This window comes from Myxocyprinus asiaticus, chromosome 23 (assembly GCF_019703515.2).
Source record: "Myxocyprinus asiaticus isolate MX2 ecotype Aquarium Trade chromosome 23, UBuf_Myxa_2, whole genome shotgun sequence".
In the NCBI taxonomy this organism is placed as follows: Eukaryota; Metazoa; Chordata; class Actinopteri; order Cypriniformes; family Catostomidae; genus Myxocyprinus; species Myxocyprinus asiaticus.
Window position 1 is genome coordinate 4,014,875 of NC_059366.1, and position 22,210 is coordinate 4,037,084.

General features: G+C 37.4%; 1 protein-coding gene across 2 annotated transcripts; it reads right to left on the reverse strand.

Moving 5' to 3' along the window:
• Positions 1–12,547: 12,547 nt before the first annotated feature.
• Positions 12,548–22,006, reverse strand: LOC127413614 (kelch-like protein 31). 2 transcript variants are annotated; one of them, XR_007892618.1, is made up of 4 exons: positions 21,842–22,006; positions 18,655–19,857; positions 16,387–18,582; positions 12,548–16,210 (listed from the first exon to the last, which is right to left on the reverse strand). XR_007892618.1 is itself a non-coding variant. In XM_051650894.1 (3 exons), the coding sequence occupies exons 2-3, from the start codon at positions 19,827–19,829 to the stop codon at positions 17,850–17,852; spliced, it is 1,908 nt and encodes a 635-aa protein (XP_051506854.1). In that variant the 5' UTR covers positions 19,830–19,857; positions 21,842–22,006; the 3' UTR covers positions 12,548–17,849. The 2 variants fall into 2 exon arrangements, 1 of the variants encoding a protein (XP_051506854.1); XM_051650894.1 differs by having other exon boundaries at positions 12,548–18,582.
• Between the last annotated feature and the right edge of the window lie 204 nt (positions 22,007–22,210).

The following is a 22,210-nucleotide window of genomic DNA, read 5'->3' on the forward strand; positions in this document are numbered from 1 at the left end:
ATAAATGTGAATCAATCAATCTATCTATCTATCTATCTGTCTATCTATCTATTAGGGGTGTAACGGTTCTCGGTAAAAAAAAAATAAAAAACCGCACGGTTCACCACCCACGGTTTGGTAAGCATTTACGCTGCGGTTCATCTCTAGTTTAATAACGCATCTGGATCATACACTTTGGCAAAGAAAATAAAGTGTGAAATAGACATGCGCAGTTGTACCCACTGCTAATGCACCTGTATGGCTCTGTAGATGGACACACTTCGCCTGTGTTTCACATGGGTCAACTTTCTACAGGGAGAAGTTGTCCTATTAACTGTAAGTATGTTAAATCAGTTGATGATTCACAGTTCTGCCTGCATTAGTGTGAAGTTGAAAATGGCAAGCTGAGAAAACAAGCCGCAAGATAGAAGCTTCTGCGTCATTCAAATCTCCTGTCTGGGAATTTTTTCTTTTTGCGGTCAATCAAAACAGCGATGGTCAAAAAACATTTAACACAACAGGCACTGTTTGCAGACATTGCTTGACGCGAGTGTCGTATACTGGTCATACATCGATGTTTGATTATTTATTTACGCTGACATCACCTGGGAATATATAGTGCGCGGTGCACACAGAGCCGCAGGTGAGCCCAAAACTGCACACAGACACAGTCCCTTCCATCTTTAAACAGGCACTCGCTGCTAGTTCGGACAGACATGAAACAAAAACTAAAGTGCTCGGGGTGTTCATTGCCAAAGTTATGTTGCACTTTACTGATGAAGATGTGGATTTCCACGTATGATTAAAACACATCATGTTGCATTACGACATCCCTTCTAGCATACATATTTACAGCAAGGTTATTCATTCTATAGTGATATACAACTTCTGAATATTGAATATATGTTGAGTTGAGTATGAAATGCACATTATGTTGATGCATATAGCATAAATGCAGGTATTAAGTTAAATGAGGAGTTGAGTAATGAGCATTTTTTTGTTGTTGTTGTTAGTTAAGGACACTAACGAAAATTAACCATGGTTTTATTCAGTAATACTGTAGTAGCCATATAGTAACCATGGTTTTACTATAGTAATATTGTAGTAGCCATGACTGAAGTAACAATGACTGCTGTCACCACTGTTTTCTTGGCAGAAATCATAGTTTTGATACAATTAACCATTGTTTTACAATAGTAATACTGTAATTTCCATATAGTAACCTTGATTTTACTATAGTATTGTAACCATGACAGTAACTATGTTAATTTTGTGGTTACTATGATTTTACTACAATACCATGGTTAAACTATGGTTACTGTTGTAAAACCATAGTGATTTGTAGTGAAGGCAAATCTCTTCAAGTGTCTGTTACCAAATAGAATATATTTATTTTGGATTTGGCTGTAATATTTCTTTTTCTGAACATAACAAATAACGAACAAACATACCCTTGGAGAATTGGTAATATATGTACCATTTTTAAAGAAAACATGAGTGAGCAGGCAAAACACATTTCTTTTATTTCTTATGGGATTCATATTCAACTGTAGGTTATAACAGAATGGCACAATCATAAAACAAAACATGGCAACAAAGAAAAAAATTGAAATGACCGCTGTTCAAAAGTCTGCATACCCTTAGTTCTTAATACTGTGTATTGCCCCCTTTAGCATCAATGACAGCATGCAGTCTTTTGTAATAGTTGTCCATGAGGCCCCAAATTCTTGCAGGTGGTATAGCTGCTTATTTGTCTTGGAAAATGCCTACAGGTCATGCAAAGTCTTTGGTTGTCTTGCATGAACCGCATGTCTGAGATCTCCCCAGAGTGGCTCAATGATATTAAGGTCAGGAGACTGTGATGGCCACTCCAGAACCTTCACCTTTCTGCTGTAACCACTGGAGGGTCAACTTGGCCTTGTGCTTAGGGTCATTGTCGTGCTGGAAAGTCCAAGAGCGTCCCATGCGCAGCTTTCATGCAGAAGAATGCAAATTGTCTGCCAGTATTTTCTGATAACATGCTGCATTCATCTTGCCATCAATTTTCACAAGATTCCCCGTACCTTTAGAGCTCACACACCCCCAAAACATCAGTGAGCCACCCACATGCTTCACAGTGGGGATGGTATTCTTTTCACTATAGGCCTTGTTGACCCCTCTCCAAACATAGTACTTATGGTTGTGACCATAAAGCTCTATTTTGGTCTCGTCACTCCAAATTACAGTGTGCCAGAAGCTGTGAGGCGTGTCAAGGTGTTGTTGGGCATATTGTAACCGGGCTTTTTTGTGGCATTGGCGCAGTAAAGGCTTCTTTCTGGCAACTCAACCATGCAGCTCATTTTTGTTCAAGTATCGTCATATTGTGCTCCTTGAAACAACCATACCGTCTTTTTCCAGAGCAGCCTGTATTTCTCCTGAGGTGACCTGTGGGTTTTTCTTTGTACCCTGAACAATTCTTCTGGCAGTTGTGGCTGAAATCTTTCTTGGTCTACCTGACCTTGGCTTGGTATCAAAGATCCCCAAATTTTCCACTTCTTAATAAGTGATTGAACAGTACTGACTGGCATTTTCAAGGCTTTGGATATCTTTTTATATCCTTTTCCATCTTTATAAAGTTCCATTACCTTTTTACACAGGTCTTTTGACAGTTCTTTTCTGCTCCCCATGGCTCAGTATCTAGCCTGCTCAGTGCATCCACGTGAGAGCTAACAAACTCATTGACTATTTATACACAGACACTAATTGCAATTTAAAAAGCCACAGGTGTGGGAAATTAATCTTTAATTACCATTTAAACCTGTGTGTGTCACCTTCTGTGTCTGTAAAAAGGCCAAACATTCAAGGGTATGTAAACTTTTGATCAGGGCCATTTGGGTGATTTCTGTTATCATTATGATTTAAAAAGGAGCCAAACAACTATGTGATGATAAATGGCTTCATATGATCACTATCCTTAAATAAAAGACATTTTCAAAATCAGTGCCAAAATTTCACAATTTCTGCCAGGGTGTGCAAACTTTTGAGCACAACTGTATATATACAGGGTTGGTGAGTAACGGAATACATGTTACAGGAATACGTATTTAAAATACAAAATATAAGTAACTGTGTTACAATTTAAATCACTGGTAATTAGAATACAGTTACATTCAAAAAGTATTTTGATTACTGAAGAGATTACTTTGCATTTTATTGTCATTTGTTTTATTTAATATTTAGTCCTTTCAGATGGAAAACATTTATCCATATAAATAATGCGATCCAAAGTGCATTTGAACAGTGGTGAAACACTTTCTTATGATGTGTTACATTCATACGAGCAGACAGAGAAGTAAGTTTGAAGTAAGTTTGGAGCAGAAGAAATAGAAATAAACCTTGTGTAAATTGTCAGCTTTATGCTAAGCTAAAGTGCTACTTCCAGCCATTTAAAATGCACGTTACCAGGCACGTTCATATTATTTTGTTTTAAAGAAAATTCACGTTGGATCATAATTTCCTTTTTTCTAGTAAGACCTTTGATATTAGGGCAAAAATCATATTCTTGATAATCATTTTTGTATTGTTTTCCTGTAAAAATATTTTAAAAAATCCTTAAAACAAGATCAATTTGATTGAGGAATGACTTCCACCTGCGTGCCACACCGGCCTCGTGTTCCAGCGAGGGGAGGCGGGAGTATTTAAGGCGAAGAGACAGTGGCAGACGGGAGAGAGATGTACGAAGCTTGTCCACGTGTCTGAATGTCGTTATGATTTTACGCAGCTGGCTGAAAAGCAGTGCGTGTTTTTTTTCTTTGGACATTGACATTAAATGTCTATTTGTTTGTCAAGCCGGTCCCAGCTTCCTCCTTTCCCATCTTTAAGTGTTACACCTTTAAATTATGTTGGGAAAATAAGGACATAAATTAGGTTACACTACTACATGTCAGCCTATAGAATAATCATTAAAAGCAAAGATTACCAACTGGTAACCAACTATTGTTCCTCGATGTTGCCACAATGTCGTCATGATGGACTGGCACAGTTCCAAAGTTACGCTGCGGCAACGAATACAGGAATTTCACTTTTCCGGTTGTCACAAAGTAATCAGTTACATTGCCACAACTAAAGTTTGGTCATCAAATTACGGTGCAGTTAGGAAATGGCCATTTAATTTGGCTAGCTGGAATTACAAAATGCCTGAATTTGCTGCTGCTTTTCTCAAATTTTGCAATGCAATTTGCTGCATTTTTGAGGGTTGTTTTGCAGTGAAAACTCACAAATCATCATTATATACCTCTGTAATTGTGTTAATTACATTTTAAATGCAATTACATGTAAAATTTTAGTGCATAATAACTAAATATGCAGTTAACAACCAAAAAAAATAAAAAAATAAATGCACACAAAAATAACATACATTTAGGTGAAAGCTGTGGGTATTGAAAGACCCTTAATTATTTTTATATTACAATTTTCTGCCTCAGAGAATTCAATAAAACTTATCTAAGTTTAAAACAGACATACAATAATTCTGTAAGCTAAAAACACAGATGAGGATTCAATAATTGTTGCCATTATTACATTGTCTGATATTTAAATCTGGTATATGGCCATATTCAGCCGTGGCCCGTGCATTTTAAGTCTAGGCCTTCAGTGCGATTCATGCCATTAAGGAAACACAGTTTCACAATGAATAAGACACTGTATGCCCATCATTCATTACATGGCAGTCAACTAATAATACAAATTGACATTTTAAAAACACATCCACGCACGAAAGCCAGAACCAAGTAGGTCTAATACCAAGAAAAAGCTCTCTAATAATATTTTGCGATTTAAATTGTGCTTGCAATACATTTTGTTTCGTCAGGGTACACGGTTACTTTTCAAAACTTGATCTGACACTGAATGCTCAAGCAGCCTAATTTACACTTAGAAAACTCCTGATGTTGCTATAACAAAGTAAAAAGCACTTACCAATTAGCTTGAAGTGAAAATCAGTCCTCCGTTCCTGTTTAATTAATCAATCGCACGATCATGCAGAACATCTCAGGTTTTTAAATCCATAAGGATCTCTTCCTCAACTGCAGTACCAGCAGTGATGACAGCCGTCAGCAAGATCTCGCGCTCTTCGCTTTCAAATTACATCACTTAAAGCATGATTGCGTCACTCAGTGCCAGGACTGGGAATATCCTTAAGACCACACCCACAAGAACAAATAAATTAATCTGATTGGCTGATGAATCTGACAATCTGACTTTAGATGCCTATTCACTTACACTGTTGAGGGATTCTGTGGAAATTCTGAAGGCTTGACAGGGTGTAGCTCAGACTCACACGCTGCTTCAGCTAAGGAGCATGGCTTCGGGCATGCGATTTGTGAAACAGTTGTCACACATTGCTTGTAAGCATCGAGGAATAAATTCTGATTGGATACTTTTTTTTTTTTTTTGCTATTCATTTATAGATTAATTAGGAGTGGAAAGCGATTCAAAATACATAGGCAAAAAGGTCGATGAGAATGAAAGGATGAAAAAATATTTATTTATCAGGCATGTTACGCCAGCAGAGAAGGCTTTGCTCGCCACTGTATGAATTTAAATGTGTACATATATGGCCCATATACGAACAAATACAATTAGAGTTCATATATTTGAGCATTTATGTACACATTTAAATTCCACAAGTGTTTAAAAAACATATTACTTATATGAAAATTGTCATATTTGCCATATTCTGTATATTGCATATATCTACTGTATATAATTGATATTTTTATATCAGTAAAAACATTTATGAACACTTTCAGCATACAAGTGTTCAGCATTTATTGCCATTTTCAGATTCGTAGCCTACTGTATTAATAGCACTTCAAATTCTAATCACATTTTATTACACAACTAATGGGGATTTTAAGTGAATGTTAGGGATTCTTTGTATAAATGCGGGTTTTTGTGTCTCATTCGCAGCAAGCAGGATGAAGATTAAACGTGTGCTGTCTGCGGTCCTGTGAAAGTTTAGAAGGATTTTGATAGTGAACACACAACATGGAGGAGACGTTACATTTTGGCTAATATTTACGCACCTAACGCTGATGATCAGGGCTTTTTTGTAGATCTTGAAGGGATGTTGCAAGCCGCTGGCACCCCTCATGATATAATATTGGGAGGAGACTTTAATCTTTTGATGGACTCAGTCCTTGATCATATTGAAGCAAAAGTGTGTAATCCCCCTAGAGCAAAATTGACGCTTAACAGGATGTGTAAAAATCTTGGTCAGTCCATAAATCAGTCCATAAAATGTATTCTAGAACAGAATTTTTTTTTTTTTTAATATTTAAGTCCCTCATTTCATCTGTTGTTGATTGCTCAGTTGGAAACATCTAAGTCTCAGATCACGCCCTGGTGAGTTCAGAGATGTTGCCACATATGGAGAAAAAGAAATCATATAGTTGGCGCTTTAATGTATCCCTTTTGCAAAATCCTGAATTCCAACAAATGTTAAAGACTGAAATCAATGTTTATATGGAGATCAACTGGTCCTCAGTATCCTCTGTGGGCATGGCTTGGGAGGCACTTAAAGCGGTTCTTAGGGGTCAGATCATACAGTATGCCTCATTCATCAACAAATCGAAAGCATGAGAACTCGTGGAGTTGGAAGGGAATATTAAAAGTGCCGAGGCACAGCTGAAGCGCCGAATGTTGTCTGATGGTCTCAAAGAATTGACTCAATTGAAATACAGATATAATACTATTTTGTCACGGAAGGTGGAGTTTTGGCTATTCAGGGCAAGACAGTCATACTTTGAGTCGGGGGACAAAGTAGGGAAATTTTGGCTACTTATATAAAGCAGAGAGTCTTTTTCTACCATTCCTTCAGTGAAATCTGCTGGTGGTGAAATTGTTACCCCAGCCATTGATATTACATTTACATTTATGCATTTGGCAGATGCTTTTATCCAAAGCAACTTACAGTGCACTTATTACAGGGACAATCCCCCTGGAGTAACCTGGAGTTAAGTGTCTTGCTCAAGGACACAATGGTGTTGGCTGTGGGGATTGAACCAGCAGCCTTCTGATTACCAGTTATGTGCTTTAGTCCACTACGCCACCACCACTCCACCACAGAAGGTGAAGTTTTGGCTATTCAGGGCAGGAAAACTTTTGGCTAGATATATAAAGTAGAGAGAGTCTTTTTCTACCATTCCCTCAGTGAAATCTGCTGGTGGTGAAATATTTACCTTGGCCATTAATATTAATAATGCTTTTAAAGAATTCTATCTTGATCTTTATAGTTCCACATCTTCGTCTGCTGATGAAGATATTAGAAACTTTGTGGAACCCTTAGAACTCCCTAAACTGACGACTGAGCAAAAAAATTCAGATTCTGAGATAACCTTGGATGAGCTTGGCGAGGTAATTAAGGCCTTGCCTACAGGCAAGGCTCCGGGGCCAGATGGCTTTGCCGTTGAATTTTTTAGATCTTATGCTACGGAACTGGCTCCACTTTTGCTATAGTTTATACAAAATCATTAAAGAATGGAAAGCTTCCTCCAACCATGACACAAGCCAGGATCAGTCTGATACTTAAAAAGGACAAAGATCCAAGTGAGTGTAAGAGTTACCATCCAATTTCCCTGATCCAGCTAGACGTTAAAATATTGTCAAAAATTCTGGCTAACCGATTAAGTAAAGTTATGACATCTCTTATACATATAGATCAGGTGGGGTTTATTCGGGGTCACAGCTCTTCTGATAACATTAGGTGTTTCATCAATATCATGTGGTCAGTGGCGAATGATCAGACTCCAGTCACTGCCATCTCACTTCACATCGAAAAGGCTTTTGATATGGTAGAATGGGATTATCTTTTTAAGATTTTGGAAATATATGAGTTCGGGAATACTTTTATTGGATGGATTAAGTTACTTTATAGACAAACAAATGGATTCATTTCAGATAATTTTACTCTGGATTGGGGCACCCGGCAGGGTTGCCCTCTTTCCCCATTATCGTTCTGTCTTGCTCTGGAACCATTAGCAGCTGCGATAAGAGGTGGTGGCGGGAGGTGTGGTGCATATGCTTTTGCTTTACGCAGATGATATTTTATTATTCATCTCCGACCCCACTAGATCTATGCCTTGCCTCCACAGGATTATTAAATCCTTTTCTAAGTTCTCAGGATACAGAGTCAATTGGTCTAAATCCGAAGCTTTGGCTCTGACAGCCTACTGCCCAGTAACGGCTTTTCAGCCGGGCGCCTTCCAGTGGCCCAAACAGGACATTAAGTATTTGGGCATTTTATTCCCAGCAAATTTGTCTGATTTAGTTAGAGTTAATTTTGACCCCTTAATAAAAATGTTTTTGAGATATGTGGGCAGGTGTGCTTCATTACATTTATCTACGATTGGGAAGGTTAATGTTATTAAAATTAATTGTATTCCAAAATTTAACTAACTGCTGCAGTCTCTGTAGCATAGCGAAATCCTTCATTTGGAATGGTAAGCATCCCAGATATGATTTCAATAAATTACATAGGCTGATTGACAAAAGGTGAGCTATGCCTACCCAAGATTTTGTTTTATTATTATGCAGTCGGTCTCAGACATTTGGCTCATTGGTCGCTTCCACCTGAGACAGCCCCTCCCTGGTTTTGTATCGAATAGGAAGTTCTTGCCCCTATTTCGCCAGTGCAAAGCCTTTCTATCAAACTAACCGGAAATGTTAAGTTATCTCGCATTTGCACTCGGTATGGACAAAAGTGTCCAGATTGTTTAATTCAGACATTTATTTAAATGTTGCCTCAAGCATATGGCTGAACCCCAAATTAAGTATTAATAAGTCCCCTTTTTGCTGGTCAGAGTGGATTGTGAGGAGGGTTACTACACTCGGTGACCTACATGAGAGTGGAGTGTTGAGATCCTTTCAAAATTTGGTTCAGCATTTTGGGATTCCCAGATCTCAGTTCTATAAGTATTTACAGCTGCGCCACCTGCTCTGTACTGTTTTTGGGAGTAGTTTACACCCCCCTAAAGTGGCAGACACTCTGGGAGTGGTGATTACTGCTTTTGGAAAAGGTCATGAGGCATCAGTGTATTACTCCCTGCTAATTCAGAGTCTGGGGACAGAGCTTTAACTTCTATCAAAAGAGTATGGGAGAAAGATTTAAACTTGGCATTGGAGGAGGAAGTGTGTGCTAGGATTCTAAAAAATCATCAAGTCTGCATCTGGGGATGCAAGGGTGACCTTATGCAATTCAAGGGGGGTAAGGTAATAGTGGGGATTAAGTATTGATTCTGTTCGTATATGTTTTGCTTTTCTTTGTTTAATAGATGAATCAATAAAAAAACATTAATCATAAAAAATATGGTACTGCAACAAGCCATGATGCATTGGGGCAGAAATGAGTCTGCCCATAATGAAGTAACAAACTAAAGGTAACTTTAGTATTAGTGTGTGCCAGCAGTCTTACAGATTGCGAAAATGGCGACCGCTATTGATAAACGTGTGTAACAGCGTGTTGTTTCTGTTGCAAATAAAGACAAATTGGCCATCAAACAACTTGGTCCTGACAAGCCAGGCATAAAAATTTTTTGAAAATCAAAAGACAAGAACAGGTGATAAGACATTGTATTTACTGTATGAAAAAGCCTTAGCTCTAGGGCTGCACAATATTGAGGAAAAATGTGATTTGTAAATTGCAATAAGTTGAAAAATGTGATATGCGATTTGATATTGCTATGATGGTGTCATAGAAGCACGCAGAACTCTGGAACCCCCACTGCCCAAATAAACTGAAGTTTATTGGAATAAAAAAAGGACCATCTATCCCAGAGATCACAAATATAAATGTGTTTTGTTCCAAATTGCATATAGACTGTGTATAATATGCACCGTTTTACCATTAGCTATGTAGCAGATATTAAAATTAATATTCAATTATTTTTCTGAGCATATGAATATAAAGATAATTTCACCATATTATTTGATATCCTAAAAGTGTAGTAAAATATTTTATTTTGTATTAATTTTAATTTATTTACTTTTCTTTATTTTAACAATGTAATTCATGTTCATATTAATTTCAAAATTAGTTTAGTCAATGTGGGACTTTTATTTTGAAAAACTATGTTGACAACAGATGTTCAAAAGCGCTTGCGGTAGCCATTCACTTTCTACTTCACTTTGTTTGTTGTCAGTCAGCGCTGAACTTCAGACTGTTTACGGGACAATACATTAATAGAAACAACACAGATCCGCAGCAGCCAATAAACAAGACAAATTGACTTTAGAAACCGGCATCAGAGGGCTGTTCCAGAAAGCAAGGTTAACTAACCGTGACATAAACTTGCTTACTCGCGGTATGTGGTTTCCAGAACACCTGCGCGGGGTTAGTTCACTCAACCATGAGTTTGAAACTCAGAGTTTGTGCGCGTTCACGGTGAATTCAGAAAGGCATTCTCAGCAGATCACCGAATCCACGAGTCACCATGGAAACAGACGCTAAGAAGAAAGGAGCGCCATATTTCAGTGAAGCAGAACATGAAGTTTTAATGACTGCAACGAGCATTATTTTATCTTCATAAATATTAACATTCATATTCTATTAATATTATGATAATAGGCTGTAGGTTTACTATATATTTTATTTTAAGATCTGAATGGTATTTACCATGATCTGTGCATGCTAATTTTATTTTACTGTATGTCATGTGAACTGAATGTATTTCCTTTATTTTTAATACCATTTGATGTACCCAGTTGGGGTTTCTAAAAACTTCCCACAGTTGCTGATGGTCTCGTATTAATAGACCCTCTTTGAATTGTAGGATCTCCCACAGTTCTCATCATTTTCCATAGATTTAATGTAATGTTTTTTAGTAGGCCACACATGATTATTCATGTGCATTATAAGATGAAGATCTACTGTAACAGAGGTGGACAATGATAGGAGTTACATGTCCATTGTGTTCTTTTCTCATTTGATGTGGCATTAAAACTTGTACATGTACAGTAGGGTCCATCTGCCTCCACCAACTTGGTACACAATGAAATGATGTAGTTTTAATTGAAGATCATGTGTCTGACTATACATTATAGATGTTCATGATCTCAGCATTAGGGAAAAGTAACTCATCTCTTCCTTGTTAATAGGAAGCTGTAAAAGGTTGGTGACTGTGGGTGATTCTATATGACAGCATGTCTCATTTATATTTTCAGATAATAAAGAGAGTACAATGAACAAGTCTGGAAATGTGTGCATTTATATGTACCGTAGCCTACATGAATTAGAGTGATAAGAAGTAAAATCTCTAACCTCTATATCTGTGGTCTGTGAAATGATGACATATTATCTAGTTAGTGAAGAAGAATAATGAGTGATTAATTGCTTAAGCTTTTAATTGGAAGACATTACCTGCATATTGATACTATGGAATGTTATTTTATAAATAACATTAATATTCATTGACTGAAGGAACTGTAAATAGAATGTGGTTGCTGTAATAATTTTATTCTATGAAATGTATAGAATAAAAATGATTTATTAGAAGGGCTAAATATATATAAATAAAGCCCTATCTTTACATTGAAGAGTGTGGGGGACTTTCCGTTGTGTTCTGCGTTAAAAAATATTACAGTATGAAAACCTTCCCACTAAAAGTTAAAGCACAATGTACACAGTTTGTTCACCTTTGAATGCAAATTCTGAGTAAACTTACCCCAGGTAAGTCACTTAACCTGCTTTCTGGAATACCCATCTGGTCTCATTATTATCTGCACACACTTAACGCAGATTTGAAGCACTGAACAGCACCAGCAACAGCAACATATCAACAAATGTGATATGCTCCATCATTTGAGTGAGAAGTAGATTTATGAGAAACACGATTTTAGCTTCAGCTTTCAATTTGTCACTTTTATCACAAAATCAAACAATAAATGTTTTGTTCATGCTCTTTAATGCTGTGTGTGACAGACTGCAGTAGAATTTCAAACGGAGCAGGGCAGAATGCTCACTCTCCAACATTGAGATATATAATCCAATAGGTCCATTTCAATCAAATGTAAATTTACAGTCTGCAGTTCAAAACTTTGTAAGTCCACAAGCACTTCTTTTTAGACAAATAAGTATTTCTATAATAAACACATGTGGCTCTCTAACTTATAAAAGTGTTTTCGTGAACTGTTGTGTTTAAACTCTAATGTGCAACGTTTATATAGAACTGAAACTACAACCATGTAAACACTTTAACAAATATATTATCACCTCAACTGGGTACACAGCTTTTATGTTTTTGTACACTGGTAAAACATATGCAACTGCTTATAGATTGTCTAAGAGACATGAAATGTGTTAAATTGAATCAAATGAACAGATAATCCAGTAGAACATTTTGGCACCATAAATTGAATTTAACAATCAGCAAGAATTCAGCAAGAATCAGCAAGGATTTAGCATCATAAGCATTGCTATATGGAAAGTAATTTACATATTGATATAATCACTGCATATGGCTCCTTTCTAGGTTATCTCACAATATTGCAAATGTTGGAAAATATTTAAAAACAACAAAAAAGGCAACATACGTCAGATTAAGGAGTTTATTGTTGCAGAATGCTTACATGTTATGTGGCCTGCAAAATTATATTACTAATATTATAACATTTGTACAAATAATAATACAGAACTACAACAGTGCAACAGTAGTACACAGACCAAAAAGTCATGATACTGCAGACAATGTGCTAGAAAGAGTACAGAAAACTAGGATTAGCCAACTAATCAGAGGTCAGTACAGCAATGATAAAGCAAGTGACTGTCTCTGCTTATGGGCTGGTGAGGTTACATGAGAATTTGCTCTTTTCATGAACACTTATATGCTTGAACTTTTGTGTTTATTTTGTTATTCCTATCACAACACTAAATAAGTGTCTTTATAGAAATATAATATTTTATTAAACAAATAATATTGTCTCTTTATTTTAGTTGGACAACAATATATTGAATCATATCTGGCAACTTGACAAATATGTTTTCCATATTTTTAGGATATATAAAAATTAAGGGGACATTTGATTATCTACAAGTATTTTGGAGATTACATATTTCTTTGCAAACTAATTATATAAAACTCAGAAGAAATTTTCAGTGTACCATAGTTGTTCAGATACATTTCTATGCATTTATATAATACATAAATACAAGTTATTCTGCCATCTAAAAGGACTTCTTATCCTGTAGTATTACAGCCATCGTTTCCTCAGAATGTAAAATTGATTTTAACTATAACTAGAGGTTGCTGGTCCATGAGATATCTGCTTCTGTGAGAGTGCAGATGTCAGTTTCACTTATCTTCAACACGGGTGATGGAAAAGTGGCACAAATAGTGGGATTTTCATTTGAAAAAGATCTCTCAAGCATCTTGTATGCACTGGTTCATCTGTTTACTCTGCTATTATAAGTATCACCTGCTTGAAATTTGTCTGAGGAGACGTCAGGTGTGCGCACTCATGCTGACAAGCGAGAGATCAACAATAAACAACAGCCAATGAAATAGAGAGCGCAAGACTGAAAGACATTGGGAAGAAGCAGACAAAAAGTAATTAGAAAATAAAAACATCACCCACGTCTCCCAAACCGCTGTGTGATTATTATTTTCAGCTGTTTTTCCCTGTTGTGTAAATTAGTGCAATTACGGGCACAAGCTCTACTTTCATGCTGTTTGTTGACATATTACGAATAAACTCTCCTGTTACTATGCCTAAGTGCGTGAGTTTGTGAATGAATTAGTTTCATTAGAAGCCAAATGGCATGTTGTTGATACACACAGTTTACAATCACAATATTAACATATTAAATTGTATTTGGGGAAGAAGCAACAATTCTGAACTTACTTTGGTCATATGGATGCAAACAGTTTTGAATAATGACGCAGAGAGCCCAACTCGGAATCTTACGTAGGTTTGTGGAGTGAACTCAGCAGCGTCTTACATTTTCTGCCATCTTGTTAACCAACATAGCCGAAAAGTGCTGATTTACAGGCTTTTTACCAACGTGTCAATTCACAGGCTATCAATATCAACAAGGCTTATTATTACAGGGAATTTTATTTGAGATAAAATTTCTTTTTACCAGTGCAGTAAAATTAGTGACATGAAAAGGAATTAAAATGACTGAAGCTCTGGTAAATATTAAATTCCCCCCCATCCACATATAAAACTAATCCTGTCCGAATAGGGTTTAAATCTATTCCTCAGCCTTTGTTTTCATTTCTAAAGAAATTCAAGAAGATCTATATCAGAGGTGCCCAAACTAAGGCCCGTGATGACCTTTGATTTGGCCCGCTTTGCCATAGATGACAAGAGGGGGAAAAAAATAGAATATATATATATGGCATTGATGCAGCTCTTTGTTTTTAAATAATATTTTTGTTTTAACATTTTTTGTTTTATTTTTGCATTACAAAAACTATAGCTTATTTGAAATGTAGAGAGTGTAAGTGATTTAATTTTTTAAAAATGTATATGCGTACTTCAATGACCTTTAAATAAGTGCTGTCTGAAAGTTCGCTCCATTGGCCATCCCAGGTGCCAACCCAAAATCTTCACTATGACTGGCCAGCTCCAAAGTCGGAGGTGGGTATTCAATACCACCAGACAGAACCTAGATGGTTTAAAATGGAGCGGGAACTGAAGCAGTGTCAAGAAATGACAGGTAATTAGGTGGACTAGCGGAACAGTGCGTACAGTCATTTGAAATGAAGTATGGCTTGAACGCGCACTATACTTTGTGCAACATTTCATATCCGCATGAACGCGACCACTGATGTGCACCCGTGAAGCTGGCTTAATAAAGTCAGACACTTTCATCCAAAGTAACTGACAAATAAGAACAACAGAAGCTATTCTTCCAAAGGAGAAATTAAGAAGAAAGCCGTTAATTTAATAATTTATTTATCTGATTTACAAGGAGTGGCTGAATGGCAGAATATAACTGTTAGTATTATTTGAAGAAATTTCTTGTCATGTGACTCCCTCTGGTGGAAAAACAGTAAAACAGCCTGTCTTTCTCCATAGTTCTAATTAATTAAAAATATAATTGTAAAAACAGCTATTTCTTCTGTTATAGCGCTGCCAAATTGATGAAATTTTGCAACTGACCTCAGAATGTTCCTTTTTCCATGTTTTTTATAAAAGTTTTGCTAAGTTTGAAAATTGTGCTAACAAGTTATAGGCCAATTAGCTATTATGGGCCACAGCCCAAAAGGTATTTGATTATATTTTTCAGAATGATTTGACATATCAAAATTGTTTTGATAACTTTTTGTCTGGAGGATCTGGAGATTTTGTATACCAAGTTTTGTGCAAATCGGACAAGCGCCCTATGCCGAGTTCAAAAAAGTAGGTTTTTCAGTTCGAAAAGGTGCTTATTATAGTGCCACCTAGTGTTTGACGGATGTGTGTGTGGGTGCCTGAATAGTGGGGGGATTTGAAACCATCCTGCCAAATTTGGGATCTGTACGACTTATGTTCTCTGATGCCCAGACACTTTTAAGGCAGAAGAAGAAGAAGAAAGAAATTTTGGCGAGATGACCAAAATAATCACATTTGACAGAAAAGATCCTGTGGATGCTGTGGACAGATATTTTGGTGTGACATTTCATGGAGTTTGTGTTGAGTAGATATTGATCAATTACTCAAATCACGTTAAACTGAAGGAACTGTATTGTTAATATCTTCGGAACGATTTGACGTATCAAAATTCATTTGATAACTTTATGTCAGGGGGGTCTGTAGATGATGTAAACCAAATTGCACGATGATCGACAAACGGTCTAGGAGGAGTTCGAAAAAGTAGGTTTTTCAAAAAATTCAAAATGGCGGGAAAAGATTATAGACGGAAATGAACCCGGAGATATACATTTTGTATGGGCCTGACTCAAGGAATCAGAGAAATTTTGATTCTAGCCCTTATGGTTGCAGAGATACGAGTCAAAACGTACAAGTGTTTATTATAGCGCCACCTAGGGTCAGATTGGTGTGTGTTTGTGTGCGCCTGAGTAGTGATCTTGGGATCATCCTGCCAAGTTTGGTGTCTCCACAACTTATAGTCTCTGATGCCCAGACACTTTAAGTGCAGAAAAAAAGAAGAAAAAGAAGAAAATCAGTACAATTACAATAGGGTTCCAGAAGCTTCGCTGCTTGGCCCCCTAATAAGAAAATCGGAACAAATACAATAGGGTTCCAGCACCTTCGGTGCTTGGACCCCTAAAATCATGACAAAAACAATAGGGTTTCTTGCTCTTCATGCTTGAACCCCTAATAAGAAAATCCTAACGGATACAATATGGTTCAAGCATCTTCGGTGCTTGGACCCCTAATATGAATAATAAGAAAATCGGAACAAATACCATAGGGTTCCAGCACCTTTGGTGCTTGGACCCCTAATAAGAAAAGTGGAACAAATACAATAGGGTTCCAGCACCTTCGGTGCTTGGACCCCTAATATGAATAATAAGAAAATCGGAACAAATACCATAGGGTTCCAGCACCTTTGGTGCTTGGACCCCTAATAAGAAAAGTGGAACAAATACAATAGGGTTCCAGCACCTTAGGTGCTTGGACCCCTAATAATCCTTAGAAGAACAATAGGGCCTTCGCACCTTTAGTGCTTGGGCCCTACAGTCAAAATATCTCCACAACAACAACATTTCTTAAGAACCTTTAATAAATATGCAGAGTTGTATTATTGTAAATACAAACAATTGATTTACCTTAAATAAGCAATATGTTATTAAATGTAATAAATTAGTGTGCAGTTGTCACATATTTTTGAATACCTAAGTACAATGTTTTCCAGCCTGAACATATCATTTTATTCATCTGCAAACAAAGATGCTAACACTTCGCATAAATCTAATTCACAATTATTTATTCAATTTACAAAACATGCCACCACTGTAAATCCTTTTCTGCCCCATTCAGTGTTCTTTACAACATAACCTTTTAAACATGTCTGCATTTGTATTTTCACAGTGTAAACTAAATTATAGGCTATAGGTTTCCTAAGAGCCAAATCAGGACTGCGTTGCTATATCGTACATTTGAATAAACTACCTGGTTTTACCACAACTACTCCTGGTAGGCAGGTTTAGGTGAAATGAAAAACATGGCTTTCTCAAGCAATCTATTTCATGTTTCAGTAGTATAATCTTATGCATGTACTGTATGAACTACAAACATACATGTGTACAGTGCAATAAGAATGGCAACACTGGAAAATAAATTTGTGATTATAAATACCTGCAACTATTTTTTTTTTCTTCAGGTCATTTCATTGTTTGATAATTAGAGTATGTCTAATATATTTGGATAGTGTGCATTATTGTAATTACCTCAGTTTTCACCCATTGCATTTCAGTTGAATTAATCAATAGTTATATTAAGGGACTAATCAAATTATTGTTGGAGAATTGGCCCCATTTAAAAAATAACTTTCCAAAGAAAGTTATAACTGTAAATAAAGATAACTGTTTTTGGATTTTTATACCACACACTTTATAAGAAACAAATCAAATTCCAAAAGAAATCTCTCTAACTTTCACTGTTCCCACTGAACCATCTTTCAATACAGCAGTCTTTAACAATTGTCAAAACAGACACTCAGATTCTTTTGTGTGTCCTAAAAATAATGCATCATAATTGTTAACTTGAATACACAATTTAACTTTGCGGTTTTCAAAATTGTGTTTTGACATTCAACATTCTGAGAACATATGAAGTGGCAATTAATCCACTAAACATCTCTAAGAAAAATGTATCTTTAACAAATTTGTACTCATATTACAATTAGCAATTCAGTTACATTTCCTAACAACTCTCCATGCCACTTATATACTAACCGGCGCAGACGATACGGAGCTGGCCCTCGACTCTCGTGTTTTGCGTGTAGGGATGGTGACAACAGAACATGAGATACCAACTGTAGCCTCTGGCAATTCATCATCCTCAGTCCATTCGTTAAGATCAGGGTTATACACCTGAATACATTTTTTATACTTCTTCTCAATCTCGTTCCAGCCGCCTAGAAGATAAATCTTGTTATTCAAGGTGGCAGCACCTGCTGTGCTCACCCCCGTAAGCAAGGGGGAGACATAGCTCCACTGGCCAGAGTGAGGGTTGTAACATTCAACCGGTAAGACGTCTACCCTCTCGCCGCGTCCACCCAGTTGGCTGCCGCCAAGAACGTAGGCGTGATTTACGACGGTCACGGAACAATGCCATCCTCTCGGGGTGCTTAAACTGTTCTTATCCTGCCAGCTGTCGGTGGATGGGTCATAAGAACATACAGCACGAGAGTAGGCATTGTTAATGTAACCGCCGGTTACCAAGATCTTGCCATCGATAACTGTACTGCCATGGCAACATCTAGGGACTTCCATTGGAGCTTTCATTTGCCATTGGTTTGAGGATGGAACGTAGCACTCAACAGATGCCTGGCAGCCATCGGAATTGCGTCCGCCTACAGCGAACAAGAGACCGTTGAAGGTGTTGAGGCTGAAATGAGTGCGCTTTTGAATCATGTTAGCCAGGTGGATCCATGAGTTGAATCGGGGGTCATATCTAGTTAAAGAAATAGCCATAAGTGATCCATTGCTTCTCTTGATAAATAAAAACACTTCAAACAAATCTTACCTGCAGAAATTGCTAACGGCATGTTTCGCTTGATTCCTTGCATCATTCTGGTCTTCGCCACCAGCCACGTAAAGAAAGCCATCCAAAACAGCTACACACTGGTTGAAGCTCTTTGCAGGCATTTCCGTTAGCTTGTTCCAGATGTTGTCCTCATCTCGGTAGAGAATGTCCTTGCTGAGAGATTTCTCGGTTAGGGCAGGTCGTCCACCCACAGTGAGCAGCACTCGGAGGCCACCACGAACCTTGGTCCTTCTGGACTGCAGAATGTTCTGTTGGAATGGCAACAGATGGTAATTCATGGCATCAACCAGCAGACGGTGGCACTCCGAATCTTGCATCATTCTAGGTACGGTCTGTACGTGACTAACAAGGTCCTGGGGTGAGATGGTTCCAAAGCGAATGTTGGACAACAGATCAGGAGCATACTTTAGCCTCTTCTCGTCAAAGTCTAACCACTTAATTGCAATCTGGAAAGCTGTGAGCTCCGAAGGCAAATGAAGTGAGTCATCCATGAGAAATTCACTGATTTGCTCATAGGTGAGCTTCAGGAACTGTTCCATCTCAGAGAACTCGATGAAGTTCTCCCGCATGAACTTCTGTGCTGATTCTTTTGTCTCCTTCAGATTGTACGTGTCGGCAATGTTGACGATGTACATACAGTTCTCCACGCTGATCTCTCGCATCAGGAAATCGCTGCACATCTTCACCAAAGTATGGATCTGCAACAGCATGGCTGCTGAGATCGTGCTGCCAATGGTGTACAAAGACAAGGTCAGCTTTCCAGAATAAGCATATGTGATGACTGTAGCCAAACCAACTGGAGATAAATCGTTGAGGTCAATCTTCTTGAGGGACGGATCTTTCCTGAGCACGTTTTGGATGTACACACTGCAGGAAGCCATCACAACCTTGTGAACATCAAAGGATTTGGACTTGGTGGCTACGGCCAGATCACAGAGGAAGCTGTCTTGCCTCATGTGGCCAAGTCCCTCCAGGAGGTTAGGTGCATAGGTGGCGTCGGTGACCTCAGTTGAGATGCAACTAAAGCCATTTCCACCTTCCAGAAGAGTGTTGAGCCCATTGATTTTGTTGGAGGGACTGTCTTCTACCATAATTGTCATCTCATTGATATCAGCTTTGTTCTTTTTAGCGGCCTTGTTCTTTTTGGGTGCCATGACTGTAGTGATGGGTCACAGCCTAGACCTACAAGGAATTATGACAATATAAGTGGAAGAACAGATTATACAACATACAGTAATCTGCACAAATCCTTTAGTCTTAAAAGATTTAGTAATGGAGCTGATTGCCTTTCTTGGTTCTGTGGTGTTACCATAGCGACGATTTTCCTGCACCATGAAAACGTCACAGACAGAACGGTCTCAGTTTGGACAATTCAGTCACAGGTCAGCAATCTTCGTATATTATTGCTTGTTTAACTGCAATATGTTTTATTATACTTAGAAATACATTATTTTAGTTACATTATACTATTATATCGATATTTTAGAACCCAAACCCCTATGCCTAAACCTAACCAATTATCAACAACATAAAAACCATAACAAGCAGATAAAAGTACATTCTGCATAATTTATTTTAAAAAATGACAAAAAGCACAATTCCAAATGTATACAGCATTCAAAGTCCTCTGAAGTCATACTATACTGTAGCTCCATGTGTGGAACAGAGTCAGACTGAAGGTTTTGATCTCCATGAAGGCAGTCACATCTCATTCAAAAATGTACTGTCAACAGCTGCATGTCACAATCGGTCACAAGACACGTGAGAGCCAATGGCATTTGAAATCGCTGATGTCAAAGCTGTCGTAATGTTTCTTATTCTAGAATGTTTAAATGGACGCGGGTCGGATCTGACTGTTACGGTGGACGGGATTGCTGATCATTAAATAAAGATTTGAATTTGGTTGTGTACCTCTCACAAAGCCATTACACAGCATCAGAAGACCTAGAATATAGTGTACAAATATGTATTACGTTTATGTTTTTTTTGTTTTTTTGAGCCACAATTCGGACATTCTGAAAACTCCCTTTGTGTCCCACGTCAAACAAAATAAAAATTAATAGATAAAGCAATAAGTAAAGACAGTATTCACTTGAGTTGAAGATGGCATAGAGTGGCATTTAGCATACGACTGGCTGACCAACGTTTTGGTGGTGCAGACAAAAAGATCCCCCAAAAAGATATTTTGTGTTGCAAAAGGTTATGTTAGGCAGAATGTCAAGGACTGAATATGTATGAGGGAAAAAAATGCAAAGAAAGTGAAAGGTAACTGAAGCTGTCAGTCCCTTATATTTTGCCTAACATCTTTTGTTTTTCATGGAAGAAAGAAAGTCATATGGGAATGAAACAGCATGGGTATGGTGAGTCAATATATACAGAATTGATCATTTTGGGTGAGCTAACTCTTTAAATTACACTATATTAAGTAGTTGACCATGCTATTATCAATTTACAAATTAAGCAAGAGATTATTCAAAGACTGTAAAGTATTGCAATGCTTTATGTATAATTAATTCCGTCAACTTGCATAAGATTGTCACTTTCACAAGTATATTCAGCAACAAAACAACAAATTATCAGCCAGCTTTCTTAAGTCTGTAGTGTAGTGACAGCCGTGGTTCATATATTTTAAAACCATGTATGTCCATCAACGATTACTGACACTCTAACTATTAAACCAAGGAAACTAAAAGTCATCCATAAAGTGTAGAGCTGTATTCTAATGCTCTTTAAATACTAAACTGAACTCTTAAGAACTGTTATCGCAGCATATCACCTCAGCATTCCTCTCTTTGCATCTGTCTCAATTTATCACAACTACGGCCAAGAATAGAAACGCAGTTCAGCACTGCTCTCAGGTTCCTTATATAGAGTCCATGCCATTTAAACCTGTTTGTCCTTTCAATACTTTAACAAACAACTTCATATGTATAGGTCATTATTATTTTCTTCAAGTTAAAATCATACGTACACTGATAGGGTCTTTGAGTCTTATTATAGTAAACGATCTCTTTTGGTGCTTTAAAGAAACCACCTTGTCTGAACACTTTTAATCTTCAAAGAACTAAATACATATCAACCATACAGAACCATATATAAATGTTACTGATAACAAGAGTGTTTTTGCTTAATTGAAGGGTGTATAAAGATAGTATAATAAACTTACCGATGTCGAGATGAAGTTGGTGCAAGAAGGACAAGACTTGCACCCCCAAATTGGCGTGCAGGAGAGAGAGAAGATACGCTAGGGGTCCGAATAGAGAGCAGATTAACTCCTCCTCATGTAGAGGCGATTGCGCATATCGTGTTGGAGGCGCATTTGGCGTTCCGTTATTTCAGCTATAGGTCATAAACAAGAACAGGTTGCGAAACAAGGTGTGAAATACGTTCGATGCACTCTGGTTCAGTCAGGGTCTGTTTTGCAAGAAAAAAGAACATGAAAAGACATAAAACAACAACTAAATGTGAGGGAATTACACAACTGAACACGTTCTTGCGCTCATAAACAACCAGATGCAGCACAATGAACTGAGTG